The 14,048-nt window shown below is 35.1% G+C and overlaps 1 protein-coding gene across 2 annotated transcripts in view; it reads left to right on the top strand.

Moving 5' to 3' along the window:
- The window catches only part of ChT (choline transporter), a 149,244-nt gene extending 137,612 nt beyond the window's left edge, over nucleotides 1-11,632 (top strand). The window contains exons 12-13 of one of the 2 annotated variants that reach the window (XM_069817116.1): nucleotides 1,775-2,006; nucleotides 8,875-11,632. In XM_069817116.1, the coding sequence (XP_069673217.1) occupies nucleotides 1,775-2,006; nucleotides 8,875-8,940 (298 nt within the window). In that variant the 3' untranslated portion in view covers nucleotides 8,941-11,632. Of the gene's footprint in view, nucleotides 1-1,774; nucleotides 3,843-8,874 lie in introns of those variants that run through there. The other variant, XM_069817115.1, reaches the window with a different exon arrangement.
- The last annotated feature ends 2,416 nt before the right edge of the window (nucleotides 11,633-14,048 follow it).

The raw sequence follows: 14,048 nt of genomic DNA, 5'->3' as shown, positions 1-14,048 counted from the left end.
AGATTGTGTTAATGATCGAAAACAATACAAAATTACAAGTTATAATATTATAAACGTTAATCTAATGAATGCATTTATATACACACATATACAATGTAAATGCATATATATTAAGAACTAACAATTAAAATGAAACTAAAAAATATTCCTAAGCCACACAGACAAACTTTTACAAAGGTTTAGAGTCCTTAGGCTATGTCATTTGTTGAGTAATTATTACACTATTTTATTAGTAGCTTTCCCAAATGTGTAATAAATGCACTCGCACGAAACAATTTTTGTTAAAAGTGTGGCTTTGGATTATTTTATTCTCACCCCTTCAGTTGATTTTAACTATTTTATCTACGTGTTTGCAATAGTGTTTAATTTAATGTGCTTTCAACTTTATTCATATTATGATTGAATGAAAAAGCACTGTTGCAGTTATTGACTGATTACATATATTAATACTAATTATTAAATGCATCTGTTAAGTAACCAATAGCAGTATCTTTTGCAAAATCTTGAATGTTTAAGTTGTCAATAATATTTCTGTACTATATAGCCTACTATAAGACGTTAAAAGAATTTTCAATAGATTTGGGATCCTCTACTTTAAAATCACTGGTTTTAATGAAAAAATATTTTCTTTCTTAGGATATCTACAAGTTCAACTTTAATAATATTCCGAATAGCTTTAATTGCATTATCTGAATTTTATACTTTTCTATGCAAATGTATTCTATTTCCCTCTTTCATAATTGAAAAAGAGGATAGCCACCTATGCCCACCGACGCCATCGAAATCGAGACGAATTGTGGGATCAAGTTGTTGACACCTGGGAAGATCTCGCCGGGGATTAGAACTTATTCCACAATCTCGTGACATCCATGCCGGACTGACTTAGAGCTGTAATAGAAGCTGATGGCATGTGGACAAGGTTTTAAATTAATAGGTCTCTTTTTGTTTCGAATGATTTTTGTTTGAGGAAGAATACTTTTAACTTCCAAGTAAGATTTATTATTTTTTTGACGAGGTTCAGCCCACTTGTAAGACCCAGAAATTGGGCATAAATTATTCATATTTTTCGACAAATTAGATAGTCGAGGAACTCTGAAGAAATTAATTACACCTCAATAAAAAAAAAGTTTTACCTGGGATCGAACACGAGACATTTCGGTTAAGCAGTGGAACCGACACGCTACTATATGAGCTACCGAGACAAGACAGTGACAGCAGTCCAGAATGTAGATCCCTTAGCAGGCATTTGCTATTCGGTACAGGGAAGCAATGATATTTTGTGACCCGAGCTATGTTGTGAAATCGTGGCCTTAAATGGCTGTCTTCTTCGTGATCCTTATTCTGGTCCTTGTCCTTGTTGTGGTCCTTGTAACAATTCTTGCTGTATTTCTCATGTTATGTATCGTTACGTCGATATCGAGTGAACCGCGCTATAGAACTTCAACTTCCGACGACCAAGAGTCGTCTCATTCCTTTTAAGGGTAACTGTACGTTAATAATATTTAACACAAGAAAGTTCTTATCACACATATTCCGTTCTAATAAGTCTTGTTGTGGTACCTTGTAATTTTTGTCGAATTGTGAATTAATTTCATTATACAATTTTATAAATTTAGAGCCTGCATTTTCCGATAATAATTGTGGTCGTTCACGTACATATACCCTTAAGGCTAGTTGAGTGGAAGAGAAGGCCTTATGGCCTTAACTGTGCCAGCAAAAATAAATCATTCTATTGCATTCTATTCTCATGTTACAATGTTGTGCGTGTGTGCAGGTGGGTGTTCGAGACCGGGCGCCTGGCGCCGGGCTACGACCTGTTCCGCTGCGTGGTCAACATCCCGGAGGACGTGGAGCGCGTGGGCGAGCCGGCCGAGGGCGGGGAGCAGATGGCTGTGATGACGAGCGCCATGCGCCAGTACGGGGCCGCCACCATGGTGGGCAAGGACGAGATGAACGGCCGCATCAACCCGGCGCTGGAGCCCGACGACGACATGGACATGGCCGAGGTAGAGAAGATCCGGCACCGGGGGTCCGGCGGGGGGAGCAGGGGGAACCCCACCACGGGGATCCCGGCCACGGAGAAGCAGGGACAGACCTCGCTCTAACGCGGCTGGCTATCCTTCAGCAGATTCTCGCGCGAGGTTCCTTCTAATTACAAATCGTACCACCTCGAGGCATTGCGTGCTACTCATTCACAGTAATCCTGCCGTTAGGTCAGTTTGAAGCTATATCCACCAAGAAAAGTTGCAAATAAAGCCTTATATTTGGAGTACTGTACAGTAGAACCTCTATTATCCGCAGTAAAGAAGGGGATGGACTGAAGGGTTAATCGAAAAAATCGGATAATCCGTACATGGAAGATTTTGTAATATCCTTCGCGGTCTTGTGTTTAACTCGCTAAGTAATGGATCAGAAATTTACTAATTTAAGGGGAGAGGATGGTGAAAAATGAGTAAATTAAAAAAAAATTCTTTAAAATACTCTGTGTTATGTGTGGAATGCATAGCATAACATTTTGTGGGTATTTGTGCCCTTATCGCATGTTGAGTCGCCATTTTTAAACTTCCTGTGTTATGGATTTTTAAATCACTCGCCAACTTTTATAGTTGTTTCCGGTAAATTAAATAAAAAAAAAAAAAAATTTTCTTTAAAATACTCTTTGATATGTGTGGAATGCATTGCATATCAATTTGCGGGTATTTATGCCCTTATCGGATGTTGAGACGTCATTTTTAAACTTCCTGCGCTATGGATTTTTAAATCATACACCCACATTTATCGGTTTCCAGTAACTTATTTTTTTTTTGCTACATTGCCAGACAAAAATGGATATAATTTCTGAACTATTAAAGATACATGTATGACATTTAGAACACACATTCTTTAGACTATTAGGAAACTTTTCTCTGTAACAGAATTTTTAAAATTGATTTCATTTTTAAAAATACGTCCTTTTGTATGCAAGAAAGGAAATAAGAAAATTATTATTAAATTTTAATTGTTTATTTTACAAACGTAGGGACTAATATCAAAATTGTGTTACAGACAGTTTGTAGAACATGCTTTTGCAAATACATTGCAAAAAACCGTTTGAATATATCTTGAAAAACGGTTTAGATAGCTATATCGGTTTTAGTACAATACTGAATTGGGTATATTTTTTTTTTCAAATTTGGGATCCCAAATAATTTTTTTTTAATATTTATATTTGGTTGATTTGCTACAGCTATGAGTTCTCTACATACAAAAAATTAAAATTTTACACAAAATAGGAAAAAAGTTAAAAAAAAAATACCGTCAACTCCCCTTAAGTATGGTTGCCAACAACGGGTTTTTAAGGGCTAAGGAAAAATAGGAATAATGGAGGTCTCATGTTGTAGATTTAACCTACATAATTTTTTTACACTTTATCCTTGTTTTTGATTAAATCACGCTGTTGTAACTCCAATCTTGTATTATGATGAGAGATGAGTCACAGTTTTCCTTTTCGAAAGCATTCAATTGTTCACACTTTTTTTCGATACTTGGCACAACACGTTTTCTGTTGACACTCGTGGAAGACATTTTATATACAAGTTATATTATAGAACGGCAATTCGAACAGTAGGCAATGTTGTGTAATGATAAAGGTTGTAATAAACTAATAACACTCATCTTGATTACACAACTTTTAACACTATATCACTTCGGAATATCGAGTAACGGAAACGAAATCATATATATATATTCTGAAGTAAGAACACTCTCTAGAAAAAGTACGTAGGGCCTACTAATATAATGTTCAAAACATTATTTTATATAAGTTATATTTCTGAAGCAAAAAGAAAAAAAAAAACGAGAAATACACAGTCGGATAATCCTTCAATCGGTTAAGAGAGTGACTGATAATCGGGGTTCTACTGTATTAAGATGCAATAATTAGGGGTGTGATTTTATGGTGATTATTTTACCCTGATATCGGAGATTAAAATGATTTAATTTCGACGAATATTTTGTAAAAAAAAAACAAGCAATTTTGCGCATATTTCATACCTTTACCCTAAAGAAGCTTAAAGAATAATAAAATACTGTAACATTTTTTTTTAAATTATTGAAACAATAAATTTGAAACTAATAGAAAATTGTTTGCATCAATAATTAAATTCATAATTCAATTTTATTCGACTGTAAGAGGGTAACGGCACTGCCTTCTTGATCACACGAAGGCAGTTGTTGCGGGAAAGAGAAATAACAGTTGTCTGCATGTGCTGCTTCCTGGAAGTAGTCCCTGAAACTATGCGTACATTGTTGCTAGATGTCACACGTACTGTACGAGTATGTAATGCTGAACTATCAAATATACCTATATAGAAATGTTCAGGTATATTTTATAACGAAAAAAATTTTCACGTTTTGTTACAGTCATTTTTCGTGCGAATTCTCCATAAAACCTGTTTTTTGTTGAACATATCGTGATTATGAAGTAATTTCATGGATTGCTAGGCCTACCAATTTCGCGAAAATTCGCTGATATGTTTCACTTAATTTATTTACTTTCATCAAGGAATGTGCATTCCCTATGCATAAAATTAAGTTTTTAACAAATTTCACATATAAATTAATACCAAAAAAGTCACATCTCTAGCAATAACACATCCCTCTAGTCAACTGTGATTAGGACGAGTTTTAAACTTCAGAATATATTTGTAATTTTCACGTTTGCCTTGGGCGTATTCAATAGCACATCCCTATAAGTTTTCTTTGCAAACACTGTTTACTATTAGGGCGAAGAATATTTAAATACATCTCATACCAAATCAGTAACCAAATTAATGTTTTGCGAAGGGTCCATAACAGTGCTGCTTAACTATGCCCTTAACGTCTCAAATTTTAGCGCACATGAAGCAGTAAGTATCATTTTATGAAAGTAGTTACCATTTACAAAATTAAATAATTATCATACCCTATCAATAACCAAAGATAATGTTTCGAGAAACGTGTATGCCACCGCTACTTACCTTGTAGCCTTGGTGTCTAAAATTTTAGCGAATATGAAGCAGCAATTTTCTTTTATGTAAGTAGTTATCACACATAAATTTAAATATGGTACTTTACCTAATTTCCCATATCCATATTCTCCCATTAGCCATCGATATGAGGAAAATGAACAATTGCCATACAACAATGTAGTCAGAACGCGAACATATTCTGAACCACGGTTACTATGACGGCTTGAACAATATCAGGTATCAGTTTCGATAATGTCACATTCGTTTTCAGATGCTTCTCCAAAAAAAGAAAAAAATAACTATAATCTCGTGTTCAATTTTGAATGAGAGCTCCCGGTGCTTGTTTTATATTCACTACGTCATCAACTACGTCATAGGTTTATTTGCCGAACGTAACCGAACTCAGACGATTTCACTGATTTAATAATACCTCGTACTGTGGAATGTCTGAATTTCGCAATTATTTTTTAAGTGTGTCTACAGTATTATTAAAAATATGTATCTTTTTGTCACGTGAAGAAGAAAATATTGGATTTATATCTCTTAACAATACTAGGTTTCATCAGAAAGTTGCTGGAATTGTGACCAATTAATCAGAAATTAATTTACACAACGATCAACAATCATAACGACACTGCTTTCCAATTAAAACTCCTGTGCGGAAGTAAATTCGCCTTTAAGAAATATTAAAAAGCAATGAAGTTTGGTTGTAAATATGGATGACATTTGTTTCTTGTTTTTATGCTCGACCATGCCGAAATGTAGTAATTATACACCGATAGCAGCCCTTCAATGGGCCTCATTAAAGTACACCTATTCATTAAAGTTCAGGTGTTCCACCAATCAGAAAATACCATTGTAGCAATATGAAAGCGCAAGTATCGATTATTCTCGGATATGCAATCGAAAGACAACTAGCGCGAGATTAGACAGTATTAAACTCAGTCGAAAAAAACAACACACAAATTAAAATCAATTCACCGTCGTCTTCCAGCCTTTCACAAAGCACATTCCCGCAAATTCAGTTCACCAATTGCCGGAAAAAATCAATATGGTCGAGCCAAAAAAGTCTTATGAACCCTTGACTATAATGGTAATTAAGACGCTCGTATGAAAATTATGAAACTCGCGTCTTAATTACTACCATTATAGGCTCGTTGCATAATTTACTATTAATACACGGCTGTATTCATTTGTTGACAAAACAAAAGAACACGCAATGTCAACAATAGACATGGCCTACGTAATTTATCTATGTCTTGAGAATTAAATTCGCTCCTGATGTTGATCTCATGAATATACAGAAGCAAAAACCTGAAGTTTCATTCAAAATTGAACTCCTTGTAGTTATTTTCTGCAATAAAGATACATTGTTATCAACTATGTACTTCTTCCTCCAATTAAGAATCACAGAATATTGTTAAAGAATGAACACATGTAAGACATGTTCCCTGTTATCGATTCTACACTGCCTTTAAAGGGTTCGATACCCGACAATTAAGTTATTCGTCTTCACTAGGCTACAACGTTCCTTTTTCAAACATTGACTGTACGATGGATACAGTTTTGAAATCATCATTCTCCAATTTTTAAACAGGACTGTAAAACATTTTCTTACTTTTAGGAGGTATATGCGTCGAATATTTTTCGTGTCTCGCCTTTTTATTTTGGAGACGTACACTACTTACAGAAATACATGGAAATCTCGAGTAGCTAGACAATGTCTGACAGGTGGTATATTATAATCATTTTTGAAACAATTTAATTTCCAAAAAAATATGAAGTTCCGTCCGAGACGAGAGGATGTTTGAATATGAACGTGTTGCTTTTTCACGCACGCGTTTTAAACAGTATTAACATTGAAACAAAATATATTCTGGGACACCACGGTTCATTTAAAGTCAGTGGATGACGTAGTATTGTCCCGCAACGAAAATTAATTTGAGACTGAGAAAGGAACCAAGCTATTGTAGCATCTCGCGAGAATCTTACAATTTTCCGCCTTCTTGACCTCAGATGTTTTATTTACAGCGATATCTGTGTTATTTTCTGACAGATGGAACGAAATGTGCTACACGATGCAACATGTCTTAGTCTGGATTAATATTACCGCGCTGAAAGTATGTGTTACAACGATAATATTGTCTTTTGAATTTTAAATTCTGTCTTTAGATAGAAGATTTATAAAGTCACAGTCCGCTAACATAGAAAACATCTAAATACGTTGATAGTTTTACGATAAGTAATTGCAACAGATTGAAAATATGAGTTAAACAGGAAATAATTTTGAGCACGGAAAAAAGTTCATGTTAATTGTAGACATGTTTATATTTGATCACTTTTTACATAAAATCTTAAGTAAAACAAACATTTAAGAGTCGGTATTTATTGGTTTAGAGCAGCGTTTCTCAAACTATTGTCCGCGGACCACCTGTGGTCCTCGAGGTCTGCCCTTGTGGTCCTTCGAAAAAGACAGATAAAACATAAAATTCAAACGAATTGCGTATGACTCTATAGCTTAAAATCTCAGAGTTTGGAAATGACACATGGCAATCGAATTTCACTTCTTCTCCCCGTGCTGACATTTTATGAAATTTATTACCCCACCCGTCTATCGACTTCCCACTCTACTCCCAGCAACAAAAGAGGGATTTAAAGCACTATACACGCGGTGTTTCTCGCCATCTTTTCCCTGTACATCTGGCGCCGCGCCTGTAACCCAGCCAGGGACCACCCGAATTCATAACAGAGGACCAAAGTACCGAACCTTAATTCAATTTTAAAATATAAGTATCTTCTTCTTCTTCTTTGGTTCTACAGCCGGGTTCCAGCCTTGACCGCCCCAACGATGCTTTTCCATATCTTTCGATCTAACACCTTTGTTTTCCATCCTCTAACACCTGCTGCTATTACAGTATATCCTTCTCCACTTCATCCAGCCATCTTAGCTGAGTCTCCCTACTTTTCTGGTGCCAAAAGGTATAGTGAGAGTCAATTTCTTGCAAGGATCATTTTCATCCTTCCTACAGATATGGCCCAGCCACCTGACTCTCCTAGCTTTAATTTCTCTGCAAACATCTGGTTCTTTAAAAAGTTGGTATAATTCATAGTTATATCTTTTCCTCCAACTGCCCTCATCATTTACTGGTCCGTATATCGTCCTCAGAACCTTTCTTTCAAATATACTCAGCCTACAATTGTCGGCACTGCCAACTGCCCAGGTTTCAGATCCATAAAGCAGGACTGGTCTTATTAACGTTTTATATAATTTGCTCTTAGTGTTGAGGCTGATATCATGTGATCTTAACTGTTTTTGGAGTCCATAATAGCATCTGTTTGCTGTGAGGAGTCTATGTTGGATTTGTGCACTCACATTATTAAAATATAAGCATACTGGTATTAGCCTAAATATGTTACGAAAATTATAAATTTGCTTTCGAAAGAAACACAAGTAAGGTGGTCCGCGGAACTGTTCTGACTTTAAAAAGTGGTCCCCACTTCAAAAAAGTTTGAGAAACGCTGGTTTAGAGGACATTGCTGTCCCCTATACACACGGTCTCTGATGAAACAGCAACACAAAAGTCACTCAACGGTAAGTGTAGATTTTAAGGACCATACGTAAGCTATAGTAGTCTATATTAATGTTGCAGTTGTGTACCACAGACATCTCAAAGCGGGCAGAAAATAATACAGACAGTAGCTATTGTGTTGGGAGTAAATTATTACAAAATTTTGTCTTCTCCTCCTCGCCCCTACTTTTAGTTTCGGCGATGACGCTAACTGTAGTGGCGCTGTAGTGTTGAATTGAAGACTCTAGTCCTTGGTGTTGAGTGTAGTGTATAGGTACAAATTAGTAATACAATATTGTTGGTTAAATGTTTGGCAGGCTATAGATGTGCCAATATCCCGTGGCGAATCCATGCAAATGAAAACATTCCCCGTGGTTTACTGACGAGGCTCTAGCTCAACCGGGCTGCGGAAGCTGCAAGACGCTTCGACCATACATATCATTCATAAACATGAAGGACGTATACACTTAGCATTTAGCATGTTTGTATTGTAATGAACATAACACATATCATATAGGCAGAAAGATGCATTGTTATACACACTGTATCTTAGTGAACTTTGGGGCTGGACTTCAAGTGCTCAGTGATATCCTGTAAGTGAAGGGTGTACACGTCACGAATGTGATATTCTAACATATCATTATATGTTTTATATAAGGACTCTAATGGGGGTCTCAAATTAGGTTCACAATCAATAATGTTGCAAGATTTGTATAAATTTCTCGACCTTTAAGATTGCTTGTTACAATGATCATAGATTTTATAACACATTTTCGAGGAAATGTGTGTTTAAATTAAAATAAAAAAAAAGATTAACTTATTTAAATTGTAAAGAAGTGACATCTATTTACGTGTTAACAAACATATCAATTTGTTTATAAAATGAAGTTTCTTCTATTTTTACGTATCATATTATTTGCTCCCGATGTGTAATGCAGTAATATACATTCCAATGTTTACTTCGTGTTGGGAGGGTAGTATGATTGGCAGGGGAGCGTTCCACGACCAAATCATGTGGTTACAAATCGCCACAATTAGCTCCAGTATTAGAATTTAAATAAACGGAATATATTTTGTGTGTAATATACTATAAAATAAACGTTGATGCTCTTGATGACACACAAACCATTATTGTTGATGTATAGATAGTATTAGAGGGGTGATGTCACGTGCGAATATAAACACAGTCAAATTTAAACAAGATTTAAGTTCAGCGGTTCTTCAACTGTTGTCACGTTTTGTGGGTCTTCCATATCGCTGATCTAATAGGTAAAACACTACAACCTGTACGCTCGTAACAGAGACGATTTTTAAATGTTCATTATTTGACTTTTGTCATCCTTATATTTAAAGGAAGATGGTTGTTAAGGTGTATGAAAAAATCAGAAAAAGTTTGCCTCAAATCAGATTGCTACAGATTTGGTACTAATGATCGTAGCTTTAAAAAAATTCTTCTGATTAAGGGATCTTTTGGCTATAAATTAACCTACAGGACGTCCCATAAGTCTGTAACCAAAGGCCAAATCTCTGAAATACTGTTTATTCTTCTTTAGTTACTTCTGAAGTCAGGGTGATGTGGTTAAGTAAAGAGGAACGCATTCAAGTGATCCTGTTTGTTAGCATCCGAAGTCACAGGGAAGATGTTCTCGAATTTAATCGGTTACACCTTGAAAGAGCGCCGATTACACAAAGCTGGTGGGAAATCTCATTAAAAATTATGAGTGACGCGCTAGACAAACTGCTCAGAACGCCAACAGACGAGAAAACAAGTTATCTCAAGCAACTGTTGTGTAATCGACGCTCTTTCAGAGTGCAATGGATTAAATTCCAGGGCAACGCCCCTGGAATTGCTTGAATGAGTTCCTCTTTACTTAACTACATCACTCTGGCTTCAGAAGTACCTTTAAAGCAGAAGAAACGTATTTCAGAGACTTGGCCTATGGTTCCAGACTTATGGGACACCCTGTAGAATGGTTTTTATCTACTGCATTGTGAACTATAAATTAATTTTAATTTCTTTCTTGCCGAAAGTTACATTTTACATTTTTGGTAGGGTCTTTTTTTTCTTGAAACTAACTTAGGGTCATGAAATGTTCAAAGTATGTTAATTAATAATATACAGTATATTACGTTAGTCTTAATGATACAGTTATTTTTAAATGTTTAACGAAATGCTGATTTTTGTTAATTTCTTCTAAAAGAGAAAATATAATTCTTTTAACGACAAATATTCGTTTGAGTCCTACTGCAAAGTAATAGATATATTAAAAAATATTTTGTATGGTATTGCTTTAATGTCCTCCGACAATAAGTAATTGAAATTACATTACGATGAGAACTATAGAAAATGAAGTGCATGAATGTAAAATGATGTAATAATAGTAATAATAATAATAATAATAATAATAATAATAATAATAATAATAATAAATATATTTAAAATATGACAATCAGATTATTATAGTGAGTTCTGAAAACGAAGTCCAAAAAACAGTCCATAATATGTTAATCCAGATCGCTGCTAAATATGGAATGTCAATTTCAACTAATAAAACCAAAGTAATGGTATTCCTTGGATTGCAACCAAGGATAGCTAAATTTTTTATAATAATTGGAGAAATTACAGAACAGATAAGTGAATTTAAATATTTGTGCTGTCATATAAGCTGTTATTAAAAATGCTTAATCTTCTTCGTACCATAAATTACTGAGGCATACCCAGAAAATTAAGGGGGGGATGAGTGAAATTTAGATTTCATACATTTTTAAAGCTACGTCCTTGATTTTTGTACACATAATCACTTTGATGTGGTGAAGTTTCATTTCTGTGCGTGAATTAATTTCCTAGTTAATAACAAAAATATTTTTAAAAATTTACATATTTCGAAATTAAATATGTGAATCAATTTTCCAGTAAAATTGTTTGAAATTTTTTTTTTTCAAAACCAATATCACGCATTAGTTTTCCTGGAAACATTTTTATAGCCGTTGCATACCTAAAAATAGACATTTTCCATTGTCACTATAATTTTTCATTTTTTATTTAAAATCATAAAACCCATGCGCTATTTTGTTAACCACTAGTGATGGGCGAAGTTGTTCTTTTCCCGGAACAGTTCCGACGGTTCCAGTTCCGAAAAAATACTATGTTCCAAATAACAGTTCCGAAATAACAGTCACCAGTGGTGATGAGTCGGAGTCGTTGAGTCGTTCAAACGAACGGTACAGTACCCTCCCTCTTCACCATAGACAAATAACACCATGCAGCTCACACTGGAGCACTCATAGGCATGACATAGTACACATTCTTATCTATAGATGGCACTGCAATGCACATTCGAATCGATTTTGGAAAATTGCTGTGCATGCGGACAGAACTCAAAAGCTTAATGTTAGTAATTACACAGCTGTTGACTACAAGGACAGAATACAACACTTTGTTTTCGTACATAAAGTTATAAAGACAAGGTAGCCAACTAAAAAAAAATAACATAACATTTAAAACATATGGTATGTAATTTCTGTTCTCTATTACATAATAAAAAAAACAAATCATTAATTTTTATTTTTACTTTTCTTAATGCACAGTTATAATAATAATAATAATAATAATAATAATAATAATAATAATAATAAATATTACAATTTCATAAATAAAAAAGATATATATTGGCAGTACTGAAACCTGGAAACCCCGCAGTGGGTTAGTAAAATGTTGGAATCGCATCTTTACCAAAGTGTAATTTAAACTTCGCATTAAACCTCGCTCTCCAAATCAGTACTTATATGGGTAGTTTCCAACAAATAATGCTACAACATTTTTGTCGTTCTTTGATAACAGAGAAGATAGCACAAAAACTTGTGCTTGTCAGACTTAACCTCAACAAACGACATACAGACATTGTAACTAAACCACTCATTACCATTTACGACTTTAACCTTTGTATAGAATCAGCTGATCAATGAATTAATAATAGTATGCGTACTTTATGACTTTGTAGAATGTTTATAAAACAGAATTAGTCAACTAATGGTGAAATAAACCATAAAGCGGGAATCAATATTACAGATTATTGAATACTTACTATAACATTACAGATGATTGGCCAGTCTTACAAATGTTGATATTAAAGTTCGCGCCACCGCAAGGATTTCAATTTCCATGCGCCCCCCTCCAACCACGTGAGAGTTTCAAGTACAGTGTAACTGCAGCTGTCGTTGGTTCATCGGAACAAGCTCCGACGTTCCGACTGTTATCTCGGAGTCGGAACATACCTTGTGCAACGCGGTACTGCGAGCCCGCAACAGCTGGGCAAGTGAGCAGCTCGGAGTCGGAACACTGTTATTTCGGAACAGGAGGTTCCGACCTACTGTTCATTTTTGCAACAGTTCCGAGGGAGTCGGAACATACCTTGTGCCACGCGGTACTGCGAGCCCGCAACAGTTGGCAAGTGAGCAGCTCGGACTCGGAACACTGTTATTTCGGAACAGGAGGTTCCGACCTACTGTTCATTTTTGCAACAGTTCCGAAACCGGAACAGTTCCAAAATAACTGTTGTGTTATTTTTTACCCATCTCTATTAACCACAGTATATAGAACATGCAGTAAAAATTTCATGTTCCTATCATCAAAATTGCAAGAGCCTTTACACTTCGAACCCGACGAAAGTGTTCGAAAAGAAACGAGAGGAGAAAGCTTGTAAAATTTGCATGGAATTGAAGTTCAAGGGTGCAGCCATTTATATATTGTGTAATTTTAATGCTTTCGAGCTCCATAGAGCATTGAAATGTGCTCAACATATAAATAAGACATTGCCTATTCATTTTTTTTACAAGAAAACAAAAATGCGATTTTTTACTGAAAATGACTAAAATTTCATCTGTCCTCACCAAATTAATTTATATCTTACAATGTAGATCATTCATAACAAATCAGTAATACTTTATATGCAGTCGCCATCTAGTTCACAACAATAGAACCAATCTCAACAATAGTACACAGGCCTTCGGATTTCACACAGAAGATTAACTCGCGATATGACCAGAGATGTTAAAACGAGTATAAATAACAGCGAGGAAAAAAAAAGAAAGACAATAAGAATTTTAGGTTAATTGAAGACCAGGAACTCTCTTATTCAATGGAAAGTAAAAAAAGATAGTTACGATTATTAGGGCCAAATCTATGTAAATCGGGTTTCAGGCATTTTCTTCTTCAATTTTTCATACACCATGACATCAGCTTCTCTTAACAGATTCTGTGAACCCGTGTAGCATTCTCCTCAGCATCATTATCACCACCTCACATGCACAATTATCACCAGAGACGCGCATCATTTTGTTAGATTTCAGAAAATACTCAGTCGGTCGCAGTTTAAGAACCCCTGAGCCATAGAAAAGTAAACGCAGAAAGTATTGCTAGGAAATCAGATTGTAGCTGCTAAAAGTATTTCGAAATCTCATCGCTGAAGGAGGTAGATGTGACATCACTACC

The sequence above is a fragment of the Periplaneta americana genome, chromosome 17 (genome assembly GCF_040183065.1).
Source record: "Periplaneta americana isolate PAMFEO1 chromosome 17, P.americana_PAMFEO1_priV1, whole genome shotgun sequence".
NCBI lineage: Eukaryota > Metazoa > Arthropoda > Insecta > Blattodea > Blattidae > Periplaneta > Periplaneta americana.
The sequence above is the reverse complement of the archived record's forward strand: the minus strand, read 5'-3'. Positions and strand labels throughout refer to the sequence as shown.